This window comes from Tiliqua scincoides, chromosome 3 (assembly GCF_035046505.1).
Source record: "Tiliqua scincoides isolate rTilSci1 chromosome 3, rTilSci1.hap2, whole genome shotgun sequence".
NCBI lineage: Eukaryota > Metazoa > Chordata > Lepidosauria > Squamata > Scincidae > Tiliqua > Tiliqua scincoides.
Genome location: NC_089823.1, coordinates 240,540,320 through 240,561,136, shown reverse-complemented (window position 1 = coordinate 240,561,136; position 20,817 = coordinate 240,540,320). Strand labels below are relative to the sequence as shown.

The 20,817-nt window shown below is 51.1% G+C and overlaps 1 protein-coding gene across 2 annotated transcripts in view; it reads right to left on the bottom strand.

Moving 5' to 3' along the window:
• Window positions 1-514: 514 nt before the first annotated feature.
• The window catches only part of CCDC50 (coiled-coil domain containing 50), a 40,176-nt gene continuing 19,873 nt past the window's right edge, over window positions 515-20,817 (bottom strand). The window contains exons 6-11 of one of the 2 annotated variants that reach the window (XM_066620786.1): window positions 11,855-11,970; window positions 10,934-10,978; window positions 10,251-10,358; window positions 9,507-9,586; window positions 8,869-8,969; window positions 516-6,992 (exon numbers count right to left, since the gene is read on the bottom strand). In XM_066620786.1, the coding sequence (XP_066476883.1) occupies window positions 6,973-6,992; window positions 8,869-8,969; window positions 9,507-9,586; window positions 10,251-10,358; window positions 10,934-10,978; window positions 11,855-11,970 (470 nt within the window). In that variant the 3' untranslated portion in view covers window positions 516-6,972. Of the gene's footprint in view, window positions 6,993-8,868; window positions 8,970-9,506; window positions 9,587-10,250; window positions 10,359-10,933; window positions 10,979-11,854; window positions 11,971-20,817 lie in introns of both variants that reach the window. The other variant, XM_066620787.1, reaches the window with a different exon arrangement.

Below are 20,817 nucleotides of genomic sequence, written 5' to 3'. Positions count from 1 at the left end.
CCAGATCTTTTGCATATAAACACCCCTCTGGATTATGGCCTCTATGGAGCGTCCCACTGGACACACATGGAGCATCTCACTGTTAACCTTTATTTTCTGGAGGAAAAATCCATTCCGGGTTACAAGCCATGATGTGTACGTGCAAAAACTCCTGAGTTTAGAACTGGGCTATGTCAGAAACTGTTACTTAATTCTTGTTGACATTAGTCTATCTGGAAGATCCCACCTTTTGAATCTGAGCTGCACAGGCATGCTGAGTCTCTCCATTCTGAGAGAAGCATATTTTGCAATGCATTTTTTTCTATTTCCACAGGTAACCCCCTCCCCCCACATAGAAAAAAGGCACGTACGCATTAAAAGATCTCAATGTCTGCTCTGAAAAGAAGAAATCCTTAGAAAAGAGCAGGGATGTGGGGTGGGGGGGGGAGGCAGGTGAGACAGAGTCTCCCCACTGGGGTCCTTTGAAAAAGCACTGCTGCTATATGAGGAGCTCAAGCACACTCAACCCACGAGCTGAACCCCATAGAGCATGTGGGTTGAATTTGCTTGAGCTCCTTACACGGCAGCGGTGCTTTTCGAAAGACCCCAGTGGGGAGGCTCTGCCTCACCACCCACCACACATCCTTGGAAAAGAGAAGCAACCAAGGGGAATAATCCAAGCAATGGCAAATGTTGGTCCAAGCTAAGAAGTCCAGCTGACATTGCTAAAGGATGCAGCACGTTTCCTCTAAAAAAACCATCACCTCTTCACTCCATTTGCACAGAGAACATGGACACTGTTTTCCAGTCTTTTTCAGAACTGATTTGTGGCTTTTTCCTTTGCAGCAGGATCTGGCCAAGCTGCTGAGGGCCCAACCCTATCCAACTCTCCAGTGCTGATGCAGCTGTGTCAACAGTACATGCACTGCATTCTGTGAGGGCAGGGCAATCATGGAGGCCTCCTCAAGGTAAGGGAATGTTTGTTCCCTTATCTCAGGGCTGCACTGCAGGAAAGTTGGATAGGATTGGGCCCTGAGTCTTCAACACAATGCTGGCCCTTTAATTAGTGGTTTATTTATTTATTAGATTTGTATTCCGCCTTCTCCGCACCCAAGGTGGCAAGGGCACCCAAGGAGGTTTCCTCCCTCGTCCATTAATTAATTGCTTCCTGTTCACCTTCACAGTCATTTTATTTCTGCTCCATCTGTAACTCAAGTTGGGAGGGGCATTTAATTACTGGTTCCCACTTTGTAGCCAGAACTTTGCTTATTGCTTTTCTATACAACAGTAAATGTTCCAAGAGTCAACTGGTAATTAAAGCCCTTCTGGCTTCAGGGAACCAGAACTGCCCGCTTCAGGGCTGATTCAGGGATGCTGCAGCCAGCCAAGTAAAGAGGAAGCAAATAATCAAAGAGGCAGAAGCCAAGAAGCAGAGCCTGCGGACAGGCCAGCAGCAAGGAAGACACCACCAAGGAACGTGGCCTTTGCAAGAGCCGAGGGGGGCCGTTGCTGAACGCGACTTGCAGCTGCATAAATATACATTCCAATCTTCCACAGAAACATGCACTGCTGGGTTTTTATAGGGCAATAGATGCAGAGTAGTGTTATTGCTGGGTAAAACCAATTCTGCTTCCAGCAAACGGTGGAAAAGCAATGCTTCAGCGATGCTGAAGAGCCTTTGGGGCGGGAAGCAACCTTAAAGTGAGCTTCTAGCTCTTGAAGGGGGATTGAGCTATTTGACAGTTTCAATCTTGGAAGCTAAAACCCCACATGCTACATTGAACAACAATCCCTGAAGTCGACATCTAACCATTCCTCTAAGGTGGCAGTCTGTCACAGGAACTGGAGGGGGAGGCACCCAGGTGGAACTACAAGCAAACCCCCTCCCCTCCAAACCTACCCGATTTTAAGTTGCAGGAACACCCTTTGCGGACTGCAAAATCTACTCAGTGCAGCAGGAGTCCATCTATACTATCAAGTGGCAAGTGCCTTTTGCTGAGTGACGCAGGCTCTTCTGCTTGTCAGATGTGGAGCACTTGAGATGGCATGTCAAACACTGCCCCCGCGGTGCACCAGCCACCACTGCTGCTCCTCTTCCACGCTGGCTTTGAAGAAGTGTAGAGGAGAGGGGTGGACCACACCCCTAGTTCCCTCACTCCAACTACAGCATTTTATTTCATACTACAACCCCACATGCATCATGCACCACAGGGATGGTGTTTGCAACCCAAATTAACTCAAACACACACAGAAACCTTCACAGGACAAACACCACCTTCATAAAAACACAATGTATAATGGAGCACACTAGCGGGAAGCTGCAGCATTTGAGATCAACTGATCAAAACTGGAAGATTGGGGGGTGTCTCCCCAATAAGTGTGGAAAACCATCATTCTGCAAGATAATGTTTCCAAGAGAAAACATGAGAAGTCTTGTACAGGCAGAACTGAGCGTTGGGAAATGGAGTCCCACTCTCTTCTAGCCCAGAAGTGAACAGTTTGTGAGAAGCAACCTAAAAGGAGCAGCACAAGGACTAGGAGACTCTTGCTCCAGCAGCATCAGACCAACTTGTGATGACCCCGCTATTGTTCTCAGAACGCTAGTGAGGTAGTGACAATAAGCAAGCCGTGTTGGCTGGAAAGTCAAAGGCTGAAAGTGAGCACCATTGCTGAAGAAAGCCTTGAGCAGAGTCCCGAGCTGGAAGATAGGTTTGGAAAGGCACTTGGATGGAAGAGTCAGCAACTCTCTCCATGCCAAGCATCTCATGTTGACCAGGCAACAGGAAGACCCAAGTGCTACTCAGCACCTAAGAACAGCCATCAATCAAGGTGGACCAGAACCAAACTGCCTTAAGGGCCTCATCAGTTGTGTTTGCACCACCTTTTTCCAGCAAACTCTCCTGCACTCCTGTATGAACTGCTGCTGCTCCTCCTCCCTGCTCTGCCGCACAGAAGTCTTCACCCTAGAACAGGGTGCCCAAACCTTGGCCCAGGGGCCTTTTGCAGCCCTTGAGGACCCCCCAATCTGGCCCATGGGCTCTCAGTGTGAGAGAGTGTCAGAGAGATCATGTGGCCCTCCTGCCAAAAAGTTTGGACACCCCTGCCCTAGGGCAGGAAGGAGGCAGCCACTCCCTAGTCCAGTATTTCTTCCGCGGAGAACAGAGGTAGAGGCAACATCCTGGGGAAAGAGCCATAATTCTCTGTAGAGGCAAAATCCTGGGGAAAGAGTCATAATTCTCTGCTAACTACCATAATTCTCAGTGGCTACCAGGCAAAGGTGTGCTACAGCAACAACTGCGCCTCCATAGGGAGGTTGTTCCAGAAACAAACTAGCAGTGAATTGCCATAGGGAGGTATCCCAAACAGTTCCCCATATTTGCTTCTGAGCTCCAGAGTTCAAGAGGGATGTTGACAAGCTGAAAAATATTCAGATCGAGAGTGACAGAGATGCAAAACTTTCACATGAAGACGAAGCTCAAGCAAGAACAACCAAAGAATGGGGTGCAGCTCAGGGACAGGCAGTGGGTAGGCAGAGGAGGCAGAGCTTCCCCACCAGAGTCCTTTGAAAAGCACTGCTGCCGTGGAAGGTGTGCAAGCACACACAACCCACGCACTCTGTGCCCAAAATAAAATAAAATACTATGAGCAAGAACTTTCACCTTCAGTAGTATGTGGAAGTCAGCCATCAGTTTCCCTAAAGTTAATCATGGGGCAAGGAGGTCTGGGCCAGAAATGGGACCTGGGCCTTGAGGGTCAGTGACTTCCCTTGCCAGTCAGAGAACCAGAGTGGGAGGGGGGTGTCGCTGCCCCATGAAGGAAACCGAGTGCAAGAGTCTCCAGCTGAATTTATCCAAGGAACATGGAGAACACTCCCCTCCCCTGGTAATTGGTTCCATTCTTGAATTTTTCTAACCATTTAGGAGAGTTTCTTGCTTTCCTATAACTTGCATCATTTGAGCGAGTTTTTCCTCCTGGAGAAGCAGAGAACACATCTTGCAAGCAATGACGAATGGGCTGATTCTGCTGTGAGAGAACCCCTTGGCCTCAATGTTCTTAACTCACAGGACGTAGTTCAGCTGAGCCACCCTGGCAGCATGAGGACTGCATAGGTTTGGGCCAAGAGGCAGTGTCTGTTGGTGAAACTACTTGGCCACAACCCCCCTGGTGAAGGTCTCCTGACTGTGCCCCATTAAAAGGAATGAGAATGGCCCAGGAACTGCGTCCTTTTGTGCAGATTCACATTTCAGTGGGGCTCACATAGGAAAGTGTCTTTGGGGACTCTGCTTCCTCCCTGCACTCACCTACAAATAATCTCCAGGAGATGCCTTAGATCCACACATGCTTACAAGCTAAGCATATGACATGGTTCTAACAAGGAAGATGTTTTGTCCTCAACCTGGTCCACCAAACACAAGAGTCTCCTGATCAGTCTAAGGGCATCAGCACCTTAGCAAAGAAAGAAAAGAGCAAAGTTCCAAAGCCCTGATCCTGACCCCCTTTGAGCTTTCTCTCTCTCTGTCTGGATTCACATGTTCAAGGGAGAGAAACTGTCCATACTTTTATCTTCTGCTCCCCTTCTTCTGCAGTTTCCCCCTTCATAAGCGTCCACAGACAGAGATAAAGTGTAGAAAGTGCCTAGACTGTCCCCAGGCAAAATTCCCATGAATACTGCATGAGCCCGCCTGGCCACACTGTACAGAGAAGGGTCTCCCACTGCACAGGCAAGCCTTCCACACCCACAGGTACAGCACAGCATTTAATGATAAAGAAACACAGCCTTGACACAATACAGCAACACCGAGGAGGTGGAGGTGGCAGCTTCATTAGTAAAAAATAATTAACAACCTTGGACAAGTCTGCGTCATATAAAAATAAAAGATATATAAAACCAAACCGTTTGACATGGCACTGAAAGAGTAACACACAAAACAGAAGGAGAAGGTGACAAGTACACTGTGGGCACAGGATGCACACCGGAAAAAGAGCACAGGCTTCTGAACAACAAAGGGCAGGAGTCGGGGGGGGGGGAAGGAAGTGACATCCAGGCACAGCCGGAGCCCAGTTTGAAGTCCGAGAGAGAAATGGAGGGGGGATGTTTGCAGTGTCCTTCCGGGGGGCAGCAGAGGGGTGTCCCCCCACAGCAGAGCTGAGAGCAAGGAGGAGGTGCCTCGCCTCACCCAAGGCACTTTTTGACTAGCCTGCAGAATCTTCATAGGCTCTAGCCTTGATTTTAAAAAAAACTTCCTAGACCTCACTGTTTCCAAAACAGAACTGAAATACTGAAGCTTCAAAGAACTGTATGTAAGGCAGAAAGTCAAAACCAAGAGTGAACATCCATGAATCTTCCCAAGGCCACCCATTTGTTTCTTTAAGTAAACCAGTCCAGGCCCACCACTTCAGAAGGATGTTAATGCCGCTCCCAAGACCACGGAGGCCATTTCACACATTACAAAACAGCAGGCCTGGGTCTGCCGCTGAGCACAGTCAATCCTGGTGAGTGTTCCTGAATGACAGACATGTGTGTTGTTCCACCTCATGCTACATGTACACTTAGCGAGTGCTTCCTAAACTTTTTAGCACCAGGACCCACTTTTTAAAACGCCAACCTATCACAAGACACTAGATTAAAAAAGAGAAATCTAGAAAGAAATATTAATAATTAAAAATTATTAATTGGGGTCCTGTGCTTCTGGGTGTGTGTATGTAGACATTTGCTAGACTCTCCCCAGAGCTGGAGTCCCTCAAAACTCCCTGTTTCTCCAAACCTTTAAGTCATTCCAGAGTATCCAGAAAGCTGAACTGGAGAGCAAGATGTGCAGTGAGGGATATTCAGGCCAGACAAAAGGCTGCAACTGGGTTCAGACGTGATCTATAGCAGTCCAATTACTAGAGAAAATCAGAAAATGTGACATTTTAATTTGGGGGTATTATCTCATACCATAGGTTAGCATTCCAGCTAATGATTTTCTTCTGCAAACTAGGCAAGAATGCTTGCAAAGTTCCAAACTTTTTGTGACCCGCCCAAAATCGGCTCGTGACCTATTGGTGGGTCCTGACCCATCGTTTGGGAAACAAACGGAGCACTGTTTGTTCCAGAGCATCTTCGGTGTAACTCTAAAAAATGTCATGTGCGAGGCAACCCTGAGTAAGGGTCTCATCACTGGATGAGTGATTGAGTGAGGTACATTTACGTCTCAGTCAGTCCCAGAACACAATTCAGATAGCACAGCTCAGGTGGGGGAGGCCTAGTGAGGAGATGGCAACTTCTGGAATGCTTTCAAAACGTGGAGAGTGCCAGGAAATGGCAGCAGCCACCTCTTCACTCAGCTGCCACATGTCACAGCATGTGGTCACTTCCCCAGGGGCTTGTCTGTCTGAATCCAGCCAAAGCATCCAACGCAAAAGGCCAATTGGTTGACCTGGTGTCTCCGCCCACCCACATTCTCTCCTGTGTGCAAAAGAACTAATGAAAGAATCACTGGCTAATCTGGAGGTTATTCACAAGGTAGCACCACAAGGTGCAACAAGGCCAAAAACCAACTTGGTAATGCAGTGGTTCCCAAACCTTTTTGAATGGCGGCTCCCTTGACCTACTGGGCCATTGGCTGCAGCTCCCCATTAGGGCTACAATCCTATACACTGTAGGGGGTGGCTGGTTTTTTGCAAGGATTCCACAGCTCCCCAGGGAGCCACGGTTTACAGTTTGGGAACCACTGCAGTAACAGAAGAGACCCTTGGAGGAGGGTGGGAGGTGGATCTGGGGAGCTCCACAGAAGCCAGATTTAACTGCCCTGCCCAAGAGCTCAGACACAACGAGAAAAACCCCAGACTGGAGGAGGAGGAGGAGAAGAGGCACTGTTCATGGACAGAGCACTGCTCTGGAAGGTAGCAGTCCTGGGACCAAAACTCTCCGCGGCTGGAAGGAAGGTCTCCCAGGATTCCCAAAACGTGTGCTACAGAAGAGAGTCGGGATCAGTCTGAAGTCTGGTCTTCCTACTGCTTATAGCGGAAACCTGCAAAAAGGAAAGGGAGATGCTGAAGCGGAGGCTGGGGAGTCCCCTCTTTGGGGTGCGGCAGCTGTGGACAGCCTGCGCTGGTGCTGGGGTCAGCCACATTCTTGCTGGTCCCTCTCAGCTCCAGGGCTCCATGTTGGGGTGAGCAAGTGCAAACCCCACCCAAAGCTTTTGTCCTTTCTCAGACGCGATCCCCTCCCACTCCCAGCACTGACTCCAGAAAAACTGCACATGTGCTACTCTCAGGGCCAGCCGTGCGTGCAGCAGCACCCTTCTTGCAGGGTGAGCCCCCAGCCCCTCTGCCTGCTGCTCAGCTGGGGACTTGGATCCTTTTCTGACTTGCTGAGAGTAAGCCAAAAGAGGATCGTGGCCATGGCAGTGCTTCTGGAAGGAGGAGAACAGGAAAAACCTGCCCCAGCTCCAAACCCTTCTGCCCAGGAGGTGCTTCTGAAGCACCAGGCAGGCAGGACAGAGCAGCTGGGAGCCTCCCCCTTCCCTTCCTGCAGTGCTGTGTGCAGCCTGACTCCCTCCTCTACACGCTTCCATCATGCGCTGGGAAGCACCTGCTGCTCCTGGACGCTTGAGGCAGAAGCTGTATGGAGGGGAGGCTGCACATACAGCTCTGGGACTAGAAGGGAGGGCAAGCTCCCAGCTCCTTGGAGTTCAGGAACTCTGAATGCAGCCTCGCCTGCCCCCTCGTGGCCTCTGCAGCAGGAACACCACCTGCTGTTCCTGTTCGCGTCAAACAGAAGCGGCGCAGAGGAGGGCGAGAGCGGCTGCACATGGACCTCTGGCAAGTACAGAGGTGGGAGGGGGGCCTCTCTTCCTCCCCCCTAGACATGAGCAGTTGTTGGCCTCTCCGCCTGCTCGCTGCCCACCCGCTGAAACAGACCAGTGTCAGGCACATCCCTGTTTGTGTGCAGCAGCTTTCTGGACGATGCATGTTTTCACCCTAACAGCACCTGGGCTTGTGCACACACAGGCATTGTGATGGCTTCCTTGGAGTCAGTGTGAAGCCAGCATGAAATGAACCTCGTGGCCACCAGCCAAGCAGTACAGAAACCTCTCCCCCTGCAGTCAGCTGGGTTTGGGGCACCCTTTTGTCTTTCCCTTTTGTTGCTTGCCGCCTCTGGGGTCAGTACTGATTTTGTGTGGGGGGGGGGTGAGAGAGAAGGGGGGCTCCTGTGCATAATCAGAAGAAATGCAGCAGACGCTGCCCCCTCCATCTCTGCAGTCTTTTTGCTGGAAAGGCTGCGATTGTTGGGGGTGGGGGTGGAACGGACTGCCAACGTCGCCAGGGCCTCAGCTCTGCATCCAGACTGGCTTTCCTGATGCTGCTCTTCAGGGGATGTGAGGACTGTGGGGAGCTGCTCCTCTCCAGGCGAGAGGCCACACTTTCCAGAGAGAATGCCTGTCCCCTTCCCTCTCGCTCAGCTTGTGGGCCCCTGTCTTGTCTTCCCCACTGAGATGGCTCAGGTGGAGGAATGGAGAGAAGCCTGCGCTGGCAGACACCACGCCTGAACTCCAGCCCCCCCCTCCACTCCCCCTCCTCAGACTTTTCTGCTCCCCAAATCTCATTCCAGTGTGCCAGTTCTCGACTCCACCCCTCCTTCCCAGCACTCCTTCCCCCCTTTCCTTCCCCCAAGTACTCTTGCCCCCAGCTGCTCAGATACCCACATTCCAGACGGAGCTCCCCTCCTGAGGAGTTGTAGGACATTCACGGCCACTTCACACCCCGTCTGCAGCCAACCCCACTGCTGGGCCCATAGGGACAGGCACTGTCTAGTACCAGCAGCTCACTGGAAACGGTCCTCCCAAAGGAAAAGAAGTGAAAGATTCAGACGGCCTCACACAGCACCTGGAAAGCGCACCTCACCTTTGTGAGAAGGGTCTGGCTTGGCTGCTTCATGCACTGAGTGATGCCGGCTGGCAGGACTAGGTGGATGATTTGGGTCCTCTGTGAAAGGTGGTGGTGGCCTAATTGGGGGGGGGGGGAGAATGTCAGCGGAGGACAGAAAGAAGGATCCTGCTGGCAATGCCCCCTCTCTTCCAGGAATGGCTGGAGGAAGCTCCCTGCTGGGTGTTCGTATCACTTACAGACACAGCCTCCTCGTGTCCCAGCCAGCAAGAGGCTTGGTTGCTATCAAGCTCCTCTACCAAAAGTCCCAAAGTGAGGAGAGCCGGTCGGCCAAGAAGAGCCTCTGTGACAGCAACGCAACTGGACTGGGACCACCTCTGAGCACTGCAGCTACTTGTAATGAAACGGGGAAGCGAAGCCTCCCTGTTCCCATCTGCTGACCACAAATCCTCCACAGTGTGCTGCCCTGAGCATGGCTGGCAGCTCACAAGCAGGTGTGCCAGTACAAAGATGTAAGCACAGAAGTGCCCCCCCCCCCCCGCTCAGCCCTGCTTGGCAACATCACATCCTGCTCTTCAGCTAGTGAATGTTTTTCTCTGGGGTCACAGGAGGTGACACCCCCCGCCCAGACCTGTGGGACCCTCTGTACTTCTTACCGTGTGGGTTTGTCACTCCGGGGTCGATGAGGTTCATGCCCTTCTCTTGACTTTGGGCGCATCAGTTCATTTGTATCATGCTGCAGAGAAAAAAGTGGACAAGATGTTTAGATGTCAGATGTTCAGATGACTGTCTTCAGTATAGACCCTCTTAGTTCAAACTGGCCTTCAAAAGGGGTTTGTTCTCCCTTTGTGTTATAGTTTTATTGCTGGGCTGTCCCCCGCATGGAGGGTCCTTTTTGGCCAGCCAGCAGCTTATAAGTCTTGGCATTAAAACCCCAAGCATTTGAAACAGGAAATGAAAAATTCAACCCAGTGAAACACAGCTGCAGAAAGCCACTCGGCAAGTTTAAAATAGACAAAGGGCTATAAAGACCACTTCTCAAGCCCAAACGTATATTCACTAATTTCATTTTGGAGGGTGGAGGGGAAAGCAGCCTGCTGTTCCAGTCTCATGGGGTGACAGTCGCTGGGGGTCCCAGCAGCCAACAGTGGCTGCTTTTATCTTCTGGAGTTTAAACTGGCCTGGGGAGGGATGGACAGTTTTTTCCCCCCTTAATGCCCTAATTCACAGGGCCGACTTTGGGGGGGGGGGAATGTTGCCTGCTGCCACTAGAGGTCTGCTGCCACTGCCACCACATCCACTCTTTCCACACCATCAGAACAGAAGAGGAGCCTGGCTGATGGATCAGGCCCGGGGGGACGATCCAGCCACTCATTCACCCCAATGGGATCCTCACCCACCTTCCAGTCTTGGTCCTTCCTCTTCTTGTCAGAAGACTCCTTTTCCCGATCCTTTGCCTTTTTGTACGCTTTCTTCTTCTCCTCTGCCATCAGCAGCCGAGCGATTTCCTGGCCGGAAAAAGACACAACCAGGACTTGTGGCATTCTGGCACTTCCAGGAGGACCACAGCAAATGCCACTGGACACGAAGAAGAGCCTGTTCACCACCATGCTCAGAACACTGCCCTCCATGAGCTCCCCCTGCCTGACTGGCGTGAAGCAACCAGATTGCAGTCCCTGGCTGTCAGTGAGCTGCCCGACTGGTTCACGCTCAAACTTAATAAACAGGACCAAACTGGGGCCAGAAATGGCTGCATTTGGGTCACGGCACTTTAGATTTGGGGCTGAGGGTAACACAACTTCTTCCTTGACTCAAGTGATGAAACCTTCACTCTAGCTTGCCCCACTTGGCACATCCACTCCAAATGCCCAAGCCTGAACCTGCTGGAGACATCCGTGCCAAGTGGGCTGGCATCTGAAAGGCAGGGCTGACTTTGGAATTCAGAAAGAACTCCCTGGCATTAGCTTTATTGCATCTGATCATTTTTATTCCTTCTGTAACCCAACATTTTTCCCCCTATCATATTCCATTCCCTTTTCACTGCACTCTTCTTACCAATGCGCACATGCACACATCCCCTTACCTCATCCTGGGCCACCTGTGCTGCCCTCCTGTCCACCTGGCTAGCCTGAAAAGGAACAGAGAAGTTGGAACAAGCCAGCTAGAGGAACAGTGACCAGCTATCTCAGGGGGTGCCCCATATTTTTTTGTGCAACCAAAATGGCCCTCCACTTCCACACACCACAGCTGGGTTGGAATTTTTATAAACAGACAGTGAGGGGCCCCTTTCCAGTCCCCTGCTCCTGCTGGCGCACCACGTACAAATGCTGGATGCTGGGAGAAGCAGCTGGCAGGGACACTTCTGCCCAGAACAAAGGTCAAAACAAGACACGTTTAGACGCCAAACCCTCGTGAGTTCTTGACATTTGGTCCTAATTTTCTGCCACAGAATATCCAAGTACCACAAGACCGGCCTTTTCAGCCACACTAGACGCTGTGCCAGAACCACCATTCAGAGCTCGATACCAGAGTCTTTCGAGACTGAAGGCTGCCAACATGAAGGGCTGAGAGTAGTCATGCGGCGGCGGGGGGGGGAATAGCAACTTCCCTAAGCTAAAAGGGAGATACTAAAAGGCCCAAGAGAATGTCCAGCACACGGCAGAGCCAGCTGACACCAGCTTCTCCGCTCCTCGGGTGCTTTTGCTTGCCTGATGCTTCAGACTACAATGGCCTTCTTGTTTAGAAGCTCACCTGTGCCAGCATGCCAGCCCTGGTTTCCAAAACACTCAATCAAAAAGACCAGTTCCAGGACTAGAAGCAACACTCTGGTCCAATCTCTAAGCTGCATAGTTGGGGGGGGGGGGGAAATGACACTGGCACCAGTAGTGGAGGCCAGCTGGAACCATCCTGTAGGATGACTGGGTGCTGTTTAGCACTTCAGAAGCAGAATCACACCCTTTGCCCCACCCCGTCTATTTTCCCTTTCTTTGCCTGTTCTGCTCACCAGCAGTTCCTCCTCTTGCAACTTTCGGGCAATCTCGGCATCATAAAACTCCTGTTCCTGGGCAGCCGGGCGGGGCTTCTGGTAAATGGCTTCTTTTGTCCCCCTGGATTTTGTTCCTACAGAAAAAACAGAATTTCCTTTCATATTCCAAGGAAAAGTTTCAGAGTGACACACACTGACTGACATTTTGCACACATCCCTACACATGCCTACAGGCTGCACAACTTCTTCTCTTTGTCCTGTGGTTGCAACAAAGAGCTGTGGAGAGAACAGCACCAGCCACACCAACTAGTAGTGTCTGCAGGCAGGGAGAGGTCTTTCCGAGCCGTACTGCTGCCCTAGAACTGTGCCCAAGGACTGCAGCTGGACGTTGGAGGCTGCAGAGCCAGCCAAGTGTGCTGCCCAGACACTGCACACGTGGTCACGCCTGCAGTAAGAAGGGCTAGAAACTTGCTGGGAGCTAAAATTGGATGCTCAAGGCCGGAGATGGGGTGGACCTTGTGGCAGCACCAGCTGCCTACAGCCCAGTGGGCTGATTCCATCCTCTCAGAAGCGGTTCCTGTTTTAATGGGTTTTAAATCCATGATGAGTTCAGCTGAAAAGCAGTTTCTCAGGGTGGCAGGATTCGTACACGGAAGCATTCCAATGGCATTGGAGGGGGGCACCTTCTGGACTGCCTGCAATTCTGCAGGGGATGCTGGGACCAAACTCTGATGTGACGACTGTCCCAGAACAGTGTGCCGGCACTTTGTAACTCTGGGGAGCCACCCTTTCCCTACTCCTGCTTGCCTCCTTACTGCCTTGCTTCTCCTGGCATAAGTGCCTATAAGCCCTGCAGACAGCAGACTAGAGGAGCCCAAGCACGCCATCCAAAGTATTCCTGCTTGGACAGCAGCCTCACTCAAGGCCGTTTGCAAGTTCATGCAAACAGTGCCAGCTGCAAAGCAGCTCAGAGCTAGGAGGCTCCCCCCCCCGCCCCGCCAAGAAGAGGATGACGGTCATGCCTTGTGTCAGGGCTGTCTTGCCTGTGCCTCCCAGCTTCAGGCTGCAGAGCTGCAGAAAGCAAAGGCGGGTCACCAGACAATAAACAAGTTGTGGCCGTCACATCCTCTGTCTTCAAACCACACAGTAGAAAAAAACAGGCAAAAAAAGCCATGGTGACCTGCTCTCTACCCTTCAGAAGAGCAGTGTACAAAGAGTCCTGTGGGCCAGAGCAGGAGCCAACTGTCCCAACACCCAGTTGCCAGCAGTGGGTGAGTCTCCAGGAAGCCCCATAAAGCAAGGGAGGGCTGTACTATGTTCTAATGCCCTTGCTTTGTTCCTTGACTTTATGTTGACTGTGTTGAATTCTCTGGGCTAGTTCTCTGGCAAAAGAAAAGCAGGATCTGATCTCTCTCTAAAGTGGCACAATCATTTTTTAGTTTGATTTAGTACTGTTTAACCCCATTTTATTAAAATACAACCCCCAAAGAGGAAGACACATCCTCCCCCAGATCATCACATAGAACAATTTAATGCAACTAAGCAGGAGGACAGAAACCTTCCACTTACCAGAGGCTGAGCAAAGGGAAGGGTCTTTAACCTACCCTAGAAAGATGAGTGGGCAGAAGCTACCAGGTGGCAGCTCCACGGAAGCGCATTCCACGGCTGGAAGAGAACCCCACCCCCCACAAGCCCACCTCCACCAGCACAGGCCAGTCTGGTAGAGTGAGTTTCTTGGCCCCAGCCAAGTCTCCCTCTTCTGTCCAGGTACTAGAGTAAGGGGAGACTGCTGTCCTCCTGTGCTCTTGGCCAACCTAGCTTTGAATGTAGCCCTAGCCCCACACAATCTGAGAGGTGGCCCAGAGCCTGCAGCAAGGGAACCGGGGGGGGGGGGGTGTTTGGTCTGAATAGCTGCTTGGAGGAATGAAATGTGTGGGGTCTGCACACTCTGCAGACGCGTGTGGCCTCTGGGAACCAAGTGCCTCTGGGAACTAAGTGCCGGGTAAGGCACAAGAGTTTAGCATCTGGGCGAGGAGAAGGCAAGGAGACCTCTGAGTTTTGGAGAAGGAGAGGAGGAGGAGCAGGAGGAGGAGGTAAGTGTACTCATTCTAACGCTTTGTCTTTCTAACTCCCTGTCTTCTAACCTTAACCTTACCTTTAAAGCAACCTTAAATCAAAATTGAAAGTTAGCACCTAAGGGAGGTACATAGGGCTACTTGTGAGCAGGAGCAGAGTCCTACTCGTGAGTAAGAGCCCAAGGGTCAGGCATTTAAATCAAAGTTGAAAGTTAGCTGCACCTAAGGTAGCACTTAATCGAAGGAAGGGAGGAGGATAAAGTGGAAAGCAGGTTTTTCTACTTGTTTAAATTAAACCTATACTTAACCCAGGTTAAACCTAATCTAAGTTAGAACATAACCTAAACAGGTCAGTAAATTGGGACACAGGATCTAGAGAGCAATAAATAATTAAACAAACCCAAATAAAAACTAGCTTGAGGTCACAAAAACAGTCCAGCCTAAGAGAACAGAACTAAGTGCCAGGTAAGGCACAAGAGTTTAGCATCTGGGCGAGTTCAGCAGCAGGGCGAGGAGGCCAGGGCCCCATACGCTGCCCTTCCTCTTCCCTTGAGAAGAGGGCTGCTATCCAGTGTACGGTTTTTAAAAGGACCCCTAAATAAAACAACAACAACAAAAAAGCTATGCAGTCAGACAGCCAGCAGCAGGGTGGGGGCTATCCAGTGTTCTGCATTGAGTGCCACATGTATGATTATATGCCTCTGGGGTATAAGTCATGGGTGTGTCCTCGGTGCAAGGAGCTCCAGGCTCTCAGGGAACGCGTTCGCTCCCTTGAAGCCTTGGTGGCCGACCTGGAGAAGCGCAGGCAGCCAGAGGAGGACCGTGGGGAGACTTCTGGGGACGATCAGGCTTCGTCCCAACCTCAGGCGTGCAGCTCCTCGGCTGCCCAGGTGGGAAGTCTCGGGACTGGAGGACGTCATCCTGGAGAGGAGGGAAACAATCCCCTAGGGGGGATCCCTTCTCCAGGGGATGGGCCCGTATCCGAGCGCACTCGGGATACTCCTCGGCGGGAGGGGGGTCGGGGGCTTCTTGTAGTGGGGGATTCGATTATTAGAAACATAGAGAGGGGGGTTTGCGACGGATGTGAGGACCGCATGGTGACTTGCCTGCCTGGTGCGAAGGTTGCGGACATCACTTCTCGTCTAGACAGGCTAGTAGACAGTGCTGGGGGAGAGGTAGCGGCTGTGGTGCATGTCGGCACCAACGATGTGGGCAAGTGTAGCTGGGAGGTCCTGGAGGCCAAATTTAGGCTTTTAGGCAGGAAGCTGAAAGCCAGGACCTCAAAGGTAGCGTTCTCTGAAGTGCTACCTGTTCCACGCGCAGGGCCAGCTAGGCAGGCGGAGATCAGGGGTCTCAATGCGTGGATGAGACGGTGGTGTAGGGAGGAGGGGTTTAGATTCGTTAGGCACTGGGGAACGTTTTGGGACAAGCGGGGCCTGTACAAGAGGGACGGGCTCCATTTGAACCAGAATGGAACCAGACTGCTGGCGCATAACATTAAAAAGGTGGCAGAGCAGCTTTTAAACTGATCCCTGGGGGAAGGCCGACAGGAGCCGAGGGGCATCCGGTTCGGGACTCCTCATCCCTATGGGATGAGGATGGGGAGGTTAGAGAACAACAAGACAAAGGCAGGGTAGGAGAAGAAATTGGGAAAGGTAGGGAGATGGGATGTGATAGACAGTTTGGCACAATGAGAGGATGCGGGGACAAAGGAGCGAATAAGCAGCCCATCCTGGGGCATTCCGTGTATAATTGCTTTTATGCGAATGCCCGAAGTCTACGAGCAAAGGTGGGAGAACTGGAATGTCTGGTGACAAGGGAAAATATTGACATAGTGGGCATAACGGAAACCTGGTGGAATGCGGAGAATCAGTGGGATACCGCAATCCCGGGCTATAAACTCTACAGGAGGGACAGGCAGGGGCGTGTTGGAGGTGGGGTGGCCCTTTATGTTAAGGAAGGGATAGAATCCAGCAAAGTAGAGATTGAAGGTGGGTCCGACTCCACCGTAGAATCTCTGTGGGTTAAATTACCAGGCTTGAGCAGCGATGTAATACTGGGGGTGTGCTATCGTCCTCCAGACCAGAAATCTGATGGGGACCTTGAAATGAGGAAACAGATCAGGGAGGTGACAAGGAAGGACAGGGTTGTAATCATGGGGGACTTCAATTATCCTCATATTGACTGGGTCAATTTGTGTTCTGGTCACGATAAGGAAACCGGATTTCTTGACGTGCTAAATGACTGTGGCTTAGATCAGCTAGTCACGGAGCCCACCAGAGGACAGGTGACTCTGGATTTAATTTTGTGCAGTACGCAGGACCTGGTTAGAGATGTAAACGTTACTGAGCCATTGGGGAACAGTGATCATGCTGCGATCCGTTTTGACGTGCACGTTGGGGGAGGAATACCAGGCAAATCTCTAACAAAAACCCTTGACTTCCGACGGGCGGACTTCCCTCAAATGAGGAGGCTGGTTAGAAGGAGGCTGAAAGGGAGGGTAAAAAGAGTCCAGTCTCTCCAGAGTGCATGGAGGCTGCTTAAAACAACAGTAATAGAGGCCCAGCAGAGGTGTATACCGCAAAGAAAGAAGGGTTCCACTAAATCCAGGAGAGTGCCCGCATGGCTAACCAGCCAAGTTAGAGAGGCTGTGAAGGGCAAGGAAGCTTCCTTCCGTAAATGGAAGTCTTGCCCTAATGAAGAGAATAAAAAGGAACATAAACTGTGGCAAAAGAAATGTAAGAAGGTGATAGGGGAGGCCAAGCGAGACTATGAGGAACGCATGGCCAGCAACATTAAGGGGAATAATAAAAGCTTCTTCAAATATGTTAGAAGCAGGAAACCCGCCAGAGAAGCGGTTGGCCCTCTGGATGGTGAGGGAGGGAAAGGGGAGATAAAAGGAGACTTAGAGATGGCAGAGAAATTAAATGAGTTCTTTGCATCTGTCTTCACGGCAGAAGACCTCGGGCAGATACCGCTGCCCGAACGGCCCCTCCTAACCGAGGAGTTAAGTCAGATAGAGGTTAAAAGAGAAGATGTTTCAGACCTCATTGATAAATTAAAGATCAATAAGTCACCGGGCCCTGATGACATACACCCAAGGGTTATTAAGGAATTGAAGAATGAAGTTGCAGATCTCTTGACTAAGGTATGCAACTTGTCCCTCAAAACGGCCACGGTGCCAGAAGATTGGAGGATAGCAAATGTCACGCCTATTTTTAAAAAGGGAAAGAGGGGGGACCCGGGAAACTATAGGCCGGTCAGCCTAACATCCATACCGGGTAAGATGGTGGAATGCCTCATCAAAGATAGGATCTCAAAACACATAGACGAACAGGCCTTGCTGAGGGAGAGTCAGCATGGCTTCTGTAAGGGTAAGTCTTGCCTCACAAACCTTATAGAATTCTTTGAAAAGGTCAACAGGCATGTGGATGCGGGAGAACCCGTGGACATTATATATCTGGACTTTCAGAAGGCGTTTGACACGGTCCCTCACCAAAGGTTACTGAAAAAACTCCACAGTCAGGGAATTAGAGGACAGGTCCTCTCCTGGATTGAGAACTGGTTGGAGGCCAGGAAGCAGAGAGTGGGTGTCAATGGGCAATTTTCACAATGGAGGGAGGTGAAAATCAATCAATCAATCAACAGTATTTATATACCGCTTTTCAACTAAAAGTTCACAAAGCGGTTTACAGAGAAAAATCAAATAACTAAATGGCTCCCTGTCCCAAAAGGGCTCACAATCTAAAAAGATGCAAATAAATACCAGCAGACAGCCACTAGAACAGACAGTGCTGGGGTGAGGTGGGCCAGTGAAAAGCGGTGTGCCCCAAGGATCTGTCCTGGGACCGGTGCTTTTCAACCTCTTCATAAATGACCTGGAGACAGGGTTGAGCAGTGAAGTGGCTAAGTTTGCAGACGACACCAAACTTTTCCGAGTGGTAAAGACCAGAAGTGATTGTGAGGAGCTCCAGAAGGATCTCTCCAGACTGGCAGAATGGGCAGCAAAATGGCAGATGCGCTTCAATGTCAGTAAGTGTAAAGTCATGCACATTGGGGCAAAAAATCAAAACTTTAGATATAGGCTGATGGGTTCTGAGCTGTCTGTGACAGATCAGGAGAGAGATCTTGGGGTGGTGGTGGACAGGTCGATGAAAGTGTCGACCCAATGTGCGGCAGCAGTGAAGAAGGCCAATTCTATGCTTGGGATCATTAGGAAGGGTATTGAGAACAAAACGGTTAGTATTATAATGCCGTTGTACAAATCTATGGTAAGGCCACACCTGGAGTATTGTGTCCAGTTCTGGTCGCCGCATCTCAAAAAAGACATAGTGGAAATGGAAAAGGTGCAAAAGAGAGCGACTAAGATGATTACGGGGCTGGGGCACCTTCCTTATGAGGAAAGGCTACGGCGTTTGGGCCTCTTCAGCCTAGAAAAGAGACGCTTGAGGGGGGACATGATTGAGACATACAAAATTATGCAGGGGATGGACAGAGTGGATAGGGAGATGCTCTTTACACTCTCACATAATACCAGAACCAGGGGACATCCACTAAAATTGAGTGTTGGGCGGGTTAGGACAGACAAAAGAAAATATTTCTTTACTCAGCGCGTGGTCGGTCTGTGGAACTCCTTGCCACAGGATGTGGTGCTGGCGTCTAGCCTAGACGCCTTTAAAAGGGGATTGGACGAGTTTCTGGAGGAAAAATCCATTATGGGATACAAGCCATGATGTGTATGCGCAACCTCCTGATTTTAGGAATGGGTTAAGTCAGAATGCCAGATGTAGGGGAGAGCACCAGGATGAGGTCTCTTGTTATCTGGTGTGCTCCCTGGGGCATTTGGTGGGCCGCTGTGAGATACAGGAAGCTGGACTAGATGGGCCTATGGCCTGATCCAGTGGGGCTGTTCTTATGTTCTTATGTTCTTATGGGTTTGCTTCCACATCACACAGAATCTGGGCACATAGGAGCATCTGTGCCCATCGGGAGAGCACCAGGGCCTGGCTTCCATGAAGTAAGCTCTCTTGGAGGGGAAATTTGCAGGCCTTCACGGAACTTCAATGCAACTCATACATGCACTTAGCAAGAGCATGTTTGTCGCGATGGTGAGCCACCGATCCACCTATGATTAGCACCCACGGTGGAGGATGCAGGACCCTGCCGTAGATGCTGGAGCTATTTTTGGTTCAAAATGGCAAACAAAACTAAACCGAAGAAAAAATATTAGAAGATGGGATTTTGTAGAAATCTGACTAATCCCTCAAGGCTCCCAAAAGCTTATCTAGGAGAAGAGAGTGAGGGTGTGAAGCTGCTGTCTTGCTTCAGAGGTGCTGGGATGTTCTGCCTGAATTCCAGGTCACCAGCAGCAGCTTCAGAGGGGGCAGCCAGAAGTCCCACAAATCTTGCCTCTGCCACGGACTCAGTTAGTCGCCCTCCCTCAGTCTCCACCCTGTGCAAGATGGGAATAATGACAGTGATCGACCTCACAGAGTTGTGGTAGGGTACTGTACGGAAACCACTTTCTGAGCACTGAGAAAAGCACAACACAAGCACCAAATACATGATCACATGAGATGTTTGAAAATGGTGTTCTTTACCTTCCTGAATTAAGCCCACTGTGTTCAGTAAGACTTGGGCTGCAATCCTTTCATACTCACCAGAAACAAACATGTCTAATGATTGCCCTCAGCGGCCTGTCATGGAGCACACGGAGGGTCGGTTTACACCCCCAGGAGAGAGGAGCATGCACAGTAAACTGGATGGAGACAGTCTGGGTGCTAAGCAGAGTACAAACTGCTCAGTCTCTCTCCACCCCAGCTTTGCACACTCCAAGAGGGGCAGTTCACAACCCTATAAGGAGCCCTGAGGGACCGCTCTCAGGCTGGGCTCTGCAGGGCCTGGGGAAACAAAAAGCTCTGGGTCTGCTTTGGCATCTCTCAGAAATCAGGCACAGCCACACTGCACCCCCATCTGGCAAGCAGGCAGGACCCGTGTGGGTGAAAGTCTTGCCATTCCCTATCAGGAGGAGGCAAGTGGACTGTATGGGGCCACTGGCCCCTCCTGGTGCCTCACACAGTCCCAATACATGCTGGGAACAATGGGGAGCTGGTTCCACAGGGTCCTGCAATGCCCGGAGACCTCAGCCTGTCGAGCTGCTCTCCTCTCCAAAACCTACGTATTCAGCAAAGTCTGTCCCAAACAACAGAGTCTGCCTTGGCCAGCCTCTTCTCCTGAAATCCCACTTTTGTGATGCATTGTCGACCCAGGGAAGGGGCCGTGCCCAAGCACCAGGGTTGACCTCTTGCAGTGCATCACCTGCCACACATGCCGGAGGGAGGGGAATCACATCTTGGTCCCAGTTCTGCGCTTTGTAGCTGAAGCTGCCCCAAGAGACTGCGGGTGCAGTCAAGTTTGCCCCGTGCGCTCCACACACACTCCTGGAGCAGCACTGCATGCCAAGAACAGGCTGCAAGCTGCCCGGACAGGAGGTGGTGTGCTGTCCTGCTAGTGTAGAGCAGCAGGGGCCATAGAGCTGAGCACCCAACTGCCTGGTGCTGAGGAGCCTTTTCCCCAGTAAATGACACAGTCACTCCCAGGAAAGTGCACAGCACAAACGCGATTCTCCTGAGCGCATCCTTCAGAGTTCTCATGCAGTTTGGAGGCCAAAAGCCCACCGGAAGCACTGAAGAACTCCAAGAGCTTCGGTTTGCTTCTCTTCTGGTACAGTTGGGCCTGCTGGAACTGCCAGGCTTGCTTGACACACACTTCTTTGTTCTCCTGCTCAGACTGACCACGTTCCAACTTGGAGGGAAACTGAGACAGAAAAGCCAAGACGGACTGCTCCCCAAACCAAGGCATTCACCCACAGCAAAAGTCTCTTGGCTGAAACTCAACTGTTTTCTA